General features: G+C 41.4%; 1 protein-coding gene across 1 annotated transcript; it reads left to right on the forward strand.

Annotated features, from left to right (window-relative positions):
- The first annotated feature begins 2,887 nt into the window (after positions 1-2,887).
- Positions 2,888-4,897, forward strand: LOC105702921 (GS homeobox 1-like). The gene is made up of 2 exons (XM_012430881.1): positions 2,888-3,149; positions 4,128-4,897. Exons 1-2 carry the CDS (start codon positions 2,888-2,890, stop codon positions 4,895-4,897), a joined length of 1,032 nt encoding a protein of 343 aa, XP_012286304.1.
- Positions 4,898-11,100: the final 6,203 nt, after the last annotated feature.

The raw sequence follows: 11,100 nt of genomic DNA on the forward strand, positions 1-11,100 counted from the left end.
TTCTATCACACTTCGATATTGCAAATATAGACACGATATGCGTAACAATTATTTTGCAAATTACTAGACGAGTCAAAAAGTTCAACGAAGCATCTTTAATTTTCAGCAAGGATGATAATTGATTAAGTCTGCAATGGAGTACATTCCCATTATACTTCCCCAGAATTAACAAATGAAAGAGTTGCAATTATTTATACTCACACTTCCAGTTGGCGCAAATTTCTCATGAATTATTTCTCATAAAATAGGTTTATGACGCAATGAACGTATCCCGCAATAATGACGTTCAGAAAATATGTCTAATTTCTAAAATTTAAGTTTAATCGTTATAAGATACTGAAAGAGCAGCTGAAATTAAATCAATCTTTTTTGGGGGAATTGCAGTTTTTATCGGATCATCCTCAAAAAGTTTTTTTATTTGTCGATGGGTTTTGTTTGCGATCGAGGGACGAAATTTCATTACTTTTGAGATAGTTGAAAGGAAACAATGACGAGGTCTTTTAGTAGTACATACTTTAACCAGCCGAGGGTCGTGACAGGTGCGTCTAACAAAGTCGTTCACATGAAACGTAACGTATGACGCAGCCGTAGTTGCCGATGATCGTCACGACGGATATATTCACCCGGTTTTGGACTAAACGTTAATTTTCCGCTCCGTGAGTTCTTGTGGGGAATATACATCGTCCATGACCAATGCACTTTGCTTAAAACGCTAATTTAAAAACGCACATATACGAAATTACTTATGCATCAGTGCACGCTATGGCACTTGCATGCAATTTTCAATGCAAGGTTATCCATAGAGTCTGTGGTACTATAGAAATTAATTTCCCCAAAAATTAATTTTTGTATCATATCACAAAATTCTTAGTACTACAGAAATTAATTTTCACTGCGTAATAAGTGACATATTTTCCTTTTTCATGAGCACAGTAATTGGGATTTTTCTTTTAAGTTGGAGTTAAAAGAATGTACCCCGGTTTTAGGTAACCGGAATTAAATGTTAATTATTCATTCCGGCAGACCTCGCAGGGGATATGTACCTAGGAACAATGCGCTTTGTTTAAAAGGCTGTTTAGAAGCGTATGTGTACACTGATACTCATTCTTCAGGGCGTATGAGTGCATCTGCACGCGCAATTTCCACCGTGAAAATGGAGCGCCATTCACAAGAGATATAGTGCAGTATATTAAATTTTTCTATTTTAATGAAATCACTTCTACTAATTCACGGGTATCAGAGCTGGGTGAAATACTGAGAAAGGGGCCAAAAGTATTGTTGGCGCGACAAAAAAAAGCGACTTTATCAGTTTACTCCGATAAATCATTATTTAGTAGTTCTTTGCGAAATATTAACATCTTTTAATTTCAATTGCCCGTGGAATACCGAAAATATGGAGGATATTTCAAACATATTATGAATTTAATAAGCATTTATTTCTCGTAATATTCTCATGTCGCGAATCTCAATTATTCTCATTTGATTAATCGGATTCTCCTTTCTTGTGCCACATAGAAATTGTTATAATAATAGATAATTAACAGCAGCGACCTTTCCGTGCCACGACTGCAAATTGGATTTAGGTATCGGAGTCCATTAGCACGCGATGTTCGATCGAATTGCTCTATCTCCTGCCTTTTTATCTATTTCCGATATTAAGGCCAATTTGGACGTGGACAACGTCAAATTATACACCTTTTAAACTGCTTTTTACTTAATTATATCTAAGTCTATATTATTTCTCGAATTTATACTTTTTCTCCCAAGTAAATGAAATTTAAATACCTCCCCCAGCATCTTTACATGCATTTCAAATGAAATTATGATCGCAGTAATACATACCTTTCAGTAAGAAATAATTACGACAAACAATTATAACAACCTCACAACTTAACAACTAATCACAATTATCGTTTTTCATTACGCAGCGCAAAAAGAATCTACAATTTCTCTGACAATTAACGGTAACATTACAAATCTTCATATGAATAGTCACGTGCTTTTCCTGGAATAAAAACTTCGTCCGAAAAAGAGTATAAAAATACCTTTTCAAGATCCATAAAAGCCGCCAGTGAGCATTATTTTAGTAGGTCTTGTACTTTCTCGGTTTTCTCATTTTTCCCTGAGAGTCTCGTTCGTGGTCTCCTCAGAGGCGCGCGGAAGCTTTTGATCATTTTATAATCGGTTGTCGACTTATCGGCAGCCTCGATCGCGCTCGTTGGACACGGTCGACTTACAACCGGGGGAGAAGTGGCTTAATAATCCTCTTCTGTGGAGGTGGTCGCGTCCAGAATGACGTTTACGAGGCCGATTCGGATTGGCCCGGAGTGAATCTAGGCACGTTCCTTCGACGATTCGATTAATGATCCTCCGAGAGAAGAATCTAGCAAGGTCCCGCTCGCCGGCGCACTCTTTACGGAAGCACCTTTTGCCTTTAACGGCAAAGAGACGAGCCGAGGCCCCATAAAAGTTCCATGCGTACATGACCTCCCGTCGAATTAGCGCGGGGAATTCTCCGTTCATTGCCGACCCTGGGGAGGTATCGTCGAGCCTGGGGTAAAACGGGGCACCCTCGGCAAGGGCGGGGCCCCGTACAAAGGACCCCCGAAAGAAACCAACCCCTGGGAGGAGTTAGCACCCCGTATATAGCTGGCTATGGGACCCCGTAAAATCAGAATTCGGGGCAACGTCGGCCAGCGCGGAACCCTGACCCTCTCTCGAGAACCCTCAAAAGGGACCATCGCCACTTCTTGCGGCGACCGAGTGTCGGTGGTTAGCCGGCGATAGTGTTCTTTGGGCTCGGAGAAGAATCGATTCCTGGGAACGTCAACTGGAATAGACGTTGGTGCTGTGCAAGGGGGCGAGTCGGCAAGGATTCGCTGCAAACATGTCCCGAAGCTTCCTGGTGGACTCCCTCATAGGGAACAACTCGCCGCCGTCGTATCCGTTGCCTTATTATGGGAATCATCTGCCAAATTACATGTTCAACTTTTTTAACCTGGGGATCGGGTATCAACCCGTGCGACCTGTGCCTCGGCCTCCTGTTTTGCCGGTCCCGGTTCCTCTGAGTCCTCCGGGAATTGTCGGCCTGCCGATTCCTGGACAGAGTCCTCCGTCGCCTCTCAACACCTCGGCTAGTAGACTATCTGGTGAGTTGAGGATATTCAGTTTTTAGGTTTTCCTAAAGTTTTAATGCATGGAAAGTAATGCCTCGTGGAACCAGGTAGGAATGGGCTAGGATGACTAAATGCAAATTCGACAGTGACGGTAGCAACGGATTAGGAGTTTTGCTAACTCTGATTTTATTTTCGGTACGGCGAGTACTGAAGTCGTTTCCGAGTGGGGAAGTATAAGATTTTTAAGCCTTCTTTAAAGGATTCTTAATTTTACCTAATATTTTCAAATTACTTCAATTTAATAGTATGTTTGATGAGCGACGATCAAAGTTCATTATGCAAAATGTCCGGGACGTATAATCTGTGGTACGTCAACCGTAAAATTGATCAATCATGTAACTAATTTATGAAGTAAGCAATAGCCAGGTGTCTCGTTTCATCTTTCCCATTCAAACTGCTCGGTCATGAAGATGCGATGTTTCAGTTTATTTTTTAATATCTGTTATTAGGTCCATTTCGGTACCTCTCAAACTATTGATTTCTCAAGATATACCTATCGAGCGCATTATGTTACGGTTATATGACCCTGAAATAACATAATACGCAACAAAAGTTACTTAAAAGCTACATTGATATCATATAATATCGAACTATTAAAGTCCCGTAACATTGTTCTAAATGTGTCAACACTGCAGATTTATAATATCAACACAACATATGTTATGTTACCGATAAATTATGTTACATTATTCGTTTTTTTACCAATCTTATATAACTGCGCAGAAAATAATAATACAAACTTTACGTGTATGTTACGTAACACGTTACAAAGGCATTTACAAGGATTACATCGGTACCTTATACACTAACTACGTTGGGGGGTAGCAAAGAAATTTGCCGACTGAATTATTCGAATTTAATTTTAGTGATAATTAAAAAAAACGTAGATAACTTCTAAGTAGCTCATTGCAAAATGGGGTTTGACGTTTACATTTTCTTTTCGTTTTCTAGACGTTTCGGCACCGAACGAATCGCCATCCCGCGCTAGTACCCCAACACCACCTCCGAAATCACCGAATTCCATCACCAACAGTTCGAAGAGAATCCGAACAGCTTTCACCAGCACTCAGCTTCTGGAGCTGGAACGCGAATTCGCAGCTAACATGTACCTGTCGCGATTGCGCAGAATCGAGATCGCGACGAACTTGCGGCTTTCGGAAAAACAGGTGAAGATCTGGTTCCAAAATCGCAGGGTGAAGTACAAGAAGGAAGATTTGCCGTCTGGTCAGACCTCGAAGTGTTGTTGCCTGAGGACCTGCGGCAAGAAGAAGGAGGGATGTGGGGAAGACAGTCGCAAATGCGAGGAGGACGACAGGGCGCAGCAAAAGGAGGCCGAAGCACAAAGGAGAACGCAGGATTCCTCGAGCCCCAGGACGAGGATATCGGAAGGAGCAGAACTCTCGTTGGACGTTTCCGCGGCGGCGGATAACCCCGGCTTGCTCACTCCAGAAGTCACACCTGATGGTCGGAAATTCTTTGCGGATGACTCGAGGCCAAGTTCTCAGACTTTCACGCGATTTGTGTATCCGCCACTTCTTCAGGATCCCTGCGACTTGTCGAGGGGCGTGAAAAGACCAGCCTCCGATTTTGCCGAGTTTGACGTCGACAGGAAAAGGCGAGAAAATCTCTGTACTAGTCCTGCGCAGGATGCCACCAGTTTGCCGGTCTTCAGGAACGTCAATTGTACGAAGCACACCGTAGAGCGCATCGTGAACTCTTAGGGGTATTTTGTCATGATCTTCTGCAAATTCTGGAGCTTGTTTGAGGAATTTTTTCTAACTAGTTTGTAGAAGGAATTATGGTGGGTCGAAAGAACGGAAATTAGCTATTAAATCGCGATCAAGGGGCAAGGTGCCGGAAGGTCTACGGAGAATATTCTGTTCAAAGAAATTTGTGGAAGTAATTTTGTAAAAGGTGCGCATACTATGAAGGATTTTATGGTTTATGGACATGCATTAGATGACTTATTAATGAGGAGTGCTGATTTTAAATGTGGACGGGATTGACAATATAGGTAGAACGTGAGTCTGATTTTTCGGATGAGGTTTGATGTAATATGGGAGAAAGGAGGTACGGGGTATTACGCCTTTCCTGTAAATAGTGTATATAATTACAGAACGCTGAATATTTTGAATTTTATACCATGGTTGGGAGAGATTAAGAGAATAAAAGAATTCAATGTGATAAGTTCCTGTCCTATTACCTTATCTACCCTCCACTAGAAAATTAAAACTACAAACTACAAATTATAACTACAGATAATCTTTTTCACGTCTCGCTAAATATTGCTCGTAATATATTTTTTGTAATCACTTGTAAAGACAACTAAATCGATATAAATTCGGGTGTTATTCGAAGTATCTTAGGCATCTGAGAAACACATATAAATATGTGAAATTATTGGAATTAGTAACTTATTCCATTTTGAATCAAAGGGGGCATTGCCCATTTTACATTCGTAAGATTTTATTACACTTAGATGAGAAAATGGATTGCGTTAGAAAGTGGTATGTTTACTATTCTAACCAAGAGGAAATCTCCTGAACGTTCTTCGGGGACAACCCCGTGCAATGTAGGAGGCGTAACATGAATATGCATTGCTTGATGCACGCTCTACCGGGATGCACCGACTGCTTGATGGGTAAAATTCATCAAAACTACATTAAACTTGTTGTCGTTTTACTCTATCCTCTCCATGGATAACAATGTTCCAGATCCATATCGTTGTTAATACTACTTTCCTGCGAAGAAATTGTGAAGAGACGTAAATTATGCATCTAATTCTTGAAACTACATCAATTGGATTCTTTTGAAACTTCACAGGATATCATTCTTTTATGTAAATTCATTAAAGAACATCTGCATACTCGAGTATTTTTAAACAATTGCGCAGGTCATTCGCGTTCTGTATTAGACGAGGAAATTTCCTCCTTACGTTTATATGAAAAATAAAAATTAATTTCAGTAATTATAAGTACACAACATGATGCACATGGGATATATATCTGGCACGGAATGACGTTCCCTCAAGATGTAACAACCTTAAGGTCGGACTTTCGCGGAACTAATTTTTACACCGCGAAAGTTGCTATCGCGTTTCGTGCGAGTTTGCTACGACATTAATTTCCCGAATCACAGCAGAATTAAGGAAAGTATGTAACAATAAGACCCAGCAATGTAAAGCAGGTGTCTTCGTTGGCTCGGAATAACGAATTTCTTTTATTAAGAAAGTTTCTCGGTGCTTTTGAGGACTGGTCGAGAACATCGAGGACGCGTGCACGTATCCTTTATTGGCACGCGGATTCATCTTCCAGTTTCCACGCGGTGATTTCGAAAAAAGCCGAAGAAAAGGAAAAACGAGGAGTCGTAGTCCGCGTTTGGGTTCTAGGGAGCCGGCCCGCGTTATTGGGAGCCAGGCCCGGCAGGCATTATGCTTGACAAACCGGTCGGAAGGTCGTAAATTCTGAAAATTTGTCAAGAGGCCCCACTTTGGGTTAAATTTAAGGTAAAACGTAGTTAATGGCGTTAAAGAGCGGGCCCGACAATGTCGCTCTCGAGGAGCCAACAATGGCACACTTGTGTCACGAAAGACCCAGCGGGCGGCCATCCCTGGTGCCTTTTTCGGCACGACTCGATTCGACTTCGCCCCATTCACCCTGCCGAGAACCAGAGATCCTCCATTCATGGTTTCCCGTCAATGGACGGCGAAGTCGCAGGACCTCCGTAAAAAGAGAGGAAGATTGTCACCTTCGCGACCGGGGACGCCGGTGCGTTTGATACCGGGCCCGTTAAATGCCGTTTAGCGCTTTTCAAAGGCTACCGGCCAAATTCCTTCGAGTATGTTTCCTCCGTCTCGCATTCTCGCGATTGTTGGACTTCCGCGATTCTCACGGTGCGGGATTGTCGAGAGAATGGAACTCGATGGGCCAGCAGGTCCTGGAAAGTCCTGGTGGTGAATGGGCCATTCGATTCTTGCAGCGCTTGGGAATAAGAAAGAACGTTGAGGTTTAATATGATTGATAACGTGAGGACGAATCGCTTTCTTCCAAAGTTGCTTTAGACCCTATTTCATGCATTATTCGATGGGGAAAGTAGAGAACAGTGGAAGATAACGGGAAATTTATCAGCCACGAAGAGTGGAGCTGCACTTGATAGCGAGCCCAATTCCTCGACCCGTCCCTCACCGCCTCACGAGTGTCGAGATCCGCACCCCCAATTGGGAACTTATCCCAATTGATATTCCCGATATCATTGACGACGATAACGCCTAGGCGTTGGCACCAGGAGATCCTAGATTCCCCAAGCCAGTAATTATAACTATCGAATTAAATAAAATTACGTTTATCAATTTCGCAAGGATAACTTAATTCTTCCCACTCAGACGTAACAGTGCATCTTGCCTCTTTGAATGGAGCTCGATGGGGAAGGAGGTCCTAACTTCAAAGAAATTCTAACAATGAATGGGCACCTCGGGTCTTGTAGCATTCGAGTAAAAACGAAACGCTGCTACTTTTTGATACGATCCATAGTATAAATTATGAATAATTATTTTTATGTTACTTCCCGTACTACTATTCCTTTTTATCCTACGCTACTTCATGTATTACCCGAAAGAACATTTATATCATTAAAAGCGGAGATCTAGAGAGAAAATTTTTGACGGGCGAGGCGTTCAATTCTCGATTAATATCGTCCAGCAGTTTCGAAGATCGTAGGGCAAATTTCTTGAATGCGGATTTTTCGGATTTCCGATATCCATGATTGTAAGACTAGTCCCACGAAGCGGAGATTTCGAGAGTGCTTCGTTGAATGGAGCTCGATGGGGTGGGAGGTCCTGACTTCTAAAGAGTCCGGTTTGTGAATAGACATTCCGATTCATGCAATATTTGAGGGTTAGGAAGGAAGCGTGCTGCCCTCTCGGTTGTTTATGTGGACCTAAATCGTGTCTCCCTTCGAAAATCCTGTATACACTGCAGCTCTTTCGAGGAAATTTCGATGAATGCCGGAGGTCGCTCGAATTTACTTCAGATGAGGGATAGTATTTCTTGCAAATCGTGATACTTTGGGGAATCCAATCGCAATTGCCTTTCAAACAGATTCGGAAAACTTTCCAAATATATCGGATTTGTTACCGATAGTAAAAGCAAAGTTTACTCTTTATTGGGACCGGGGAAACGAAGCCACATCCGAGAGGATAGAATATGGTGAAATCGATGTCAGCCAATGAGATTTCCTTCAAACTTCCAGAAACACATGTCATTTTATACAGAAGGCTTCGTGCTCTTGATGTAACGTGGAAATCGAATTCGTAAATAAAATTAAAAATTAATATTCGTTATCACCTTGAATCTCTAAATCGACGACTCGACGAGCTTACACGATGTTAACTATCTAACTGACTTTTATTTTTAAGTGTTAAAGATCCATCCGTCAACATATAAATAATAGGGAGTACATGCGCTAAATTACTGAGGTCACAAAGAATAGCTTTTCTTTTTATATAAAAATATTTTTCATTAAAAAAGTTGAAAGGAATAATTAAGTATTAACTTGTTTATCTCATTACTTAATGAAATAAATAAATTTAATTCTGAAATTAATAAATGAACATTTTCCGCGGTGAACGACAGAAGACTTTGAGATGCCGTCAAAGTATTTCATAATCACGCTTCCGGTTTCGTGTATCATCCTTCCTCGTAGCGGATCACGCTTTCGATGGTGTAGCTTCATGTAGCGTAATTCTCACGTTCAAGAGTAAAATTTACGTGATGAGAAAACGACGCTAGGAGTTATGTACTTCCAAGGCAAGCACAAAACGACCAACTTTTCCGTGTTCTTCAAAGGACTCTCGAAGTCATCTTTCACGAATAACCGCAAAAAAAAAAAAGAGAAGCAAACGATTTTCAGCGAAGACTCTTAAAAAACAGAGGAACCTTAACTTGACTTTATTTCGAATACTCTGCATGAATAAGTCGAGGGATGAACCGTTTCATAAAAACGTTACAACTACGCATAAAGAGTCTTTCTTCCCCTGTTTCACTTCCTCAAACGCCGCGACAGGGAGAGGGTTTCGTTTAACGAGTTTGCTCGTCGCCTTTGCAGGCAGTAAATTCCAAATCATAAAGTCCAAGCTCGTAGTTCGTTTACTTGTTTGCGATCGTTTTACCGAGTGTCTTTACGGTTGGGCATTGATCGCGAGAAACAGCCCCGCGCGTTTCTCGTTCCGTTACCATCGAGCATGTCGTACTGACTCGCACATAAGGATAAACCGATTCAAATAAATACGGGTATTTACTCGATACTTTCATTTTGACCCCAAGTACCTTCGGTATCGATACCCATAGGCTTCGCAACTTACAATTAGTACCGGTGAAGAGTACTCGAATCAAATCGGCTGACGTAAACGAAATAAGCACTCACTTTTTAATTAATTTATATATTATATCTACTCGTACATTAAACTAATTAACAACAGAAACCAATGAATATTGAATATCGTTCGCGACAGCATTCTTCGCCTGTATTATATAATCCTGCATGCTTCGATTACAATCATTTCGGTCTAAAAGGAGAGAAGAAGTGAATAAAGCCGTCAGTCGATGTTAAAAAGTGTATACCATCCTTTAACGGCAGCACTGATCATTAAAAAAAATTCACCGTAGAGCTATGCTTGGAGTAAAGAGACACGGCGCTCAGTCGAGACGCATGAACTTGTCCGAGACGCTATCACGTCATTTGGTGCATACTTTCTACGGTGGGCAGGTATTTTTATTCAACACGAGGAAATATCGTTACACTTTTTCGATACCGAGTACATATACGATACCGATACACATTCTTGATGCAAGTAATAGGTAAAAGCATCTATATTGTCATGATACCGATTTATTTCCACCCGAACGAGTTGGTGGAAAATTTCTGAATTAAACGGCACAGCTCGTGGTAACTTCCCATTATCGCTTCCTGGCGCGAGTAAATACACGTGCTCTCGTGGCGATTCGATGTCACGGATCATGTTAACCGTAACTTCATTCGAGGGCTCTCGATCCCGAAGCATAATCTCGAACGAATCCGGCCTGCCGCGACGAATCGAACGGGCGACAACGCGGCCTCCCTTTGTACACCGCTTTGCACTGGCGACGAGCCGGCCGGTAATAATCGAGGGACTCGTTCGTTTCCCTGACAGTGACATAATTGCGAATCTCCCGTGCATGGCCGCTCTCGCTGACCGATTTTCACGTTATTCGCCCGGCGAGTCGCGATTTGGCACTCGGCTTGTCGTTTTGTTGTTGTCCGAAACCGGGAACGTTGATTGGGGCCAATTTTCTTGCCGAGTGCAAAGCGATGTAATGCAGAAATGTTTCGGAGTTAAGTGCGAATCCTTTAATTATAAATTGGGTCGTATAAACGGATTTTTATTAATGTGATGTGAAAGTCGCGCCAAAGGAGTCTCGTTTGTGAAACTTTTCTCCAAACTGGGCGTACCGAATCGTTCCATACTTCATAACGTGAATACGGAGGCTATAAGAAAGGTTCTAATAGCCATGAAATTTCAATTTTTTTTTTATTTGTATATAGACATTTATTAATTTTGATATATAAAATGTATTTTCTTGGGTGCCAGGACCTTCCTTATAGCCAACATATTTACGTTATAACGTTCGAAAGCAGAAATGGTAATTAAAGCTGATTTTCTTATTAATTGAGAAAAATGTGGGACAGGTAGAGGTTACTTCTAGGGGATGATTGTAAACCTTTCGCGATTAAAGATTGGATTACCTGGACCTATTTACATTAATAAGCGTCTTTTATTCATTCTTGACAAGTCTTAAGTTCTTACTTCACACTTCTTTATTAAGTTTAAAAGACCTTTTTTGTTTGTTGACTTTAAACTACCATAAGACATCTTAATGTTGAAAGCGGG

The sequence above is a fragment of the Orussus abietinus genome, unplaced genomic scaffold (assembly GCF_000612105.2).
Source record: "Orussus abietinus isolate OABI.00-Male unplaced genomic scaffold, Oabi_2.0 scaffold140, whole genome shotgun sequence".
Lineage (NCBI taxonomy): Eukaryota > Metazoa > Arthropoda > Insecta > Hymenoptera > Orussidae > Orussus > Orussus abietinus.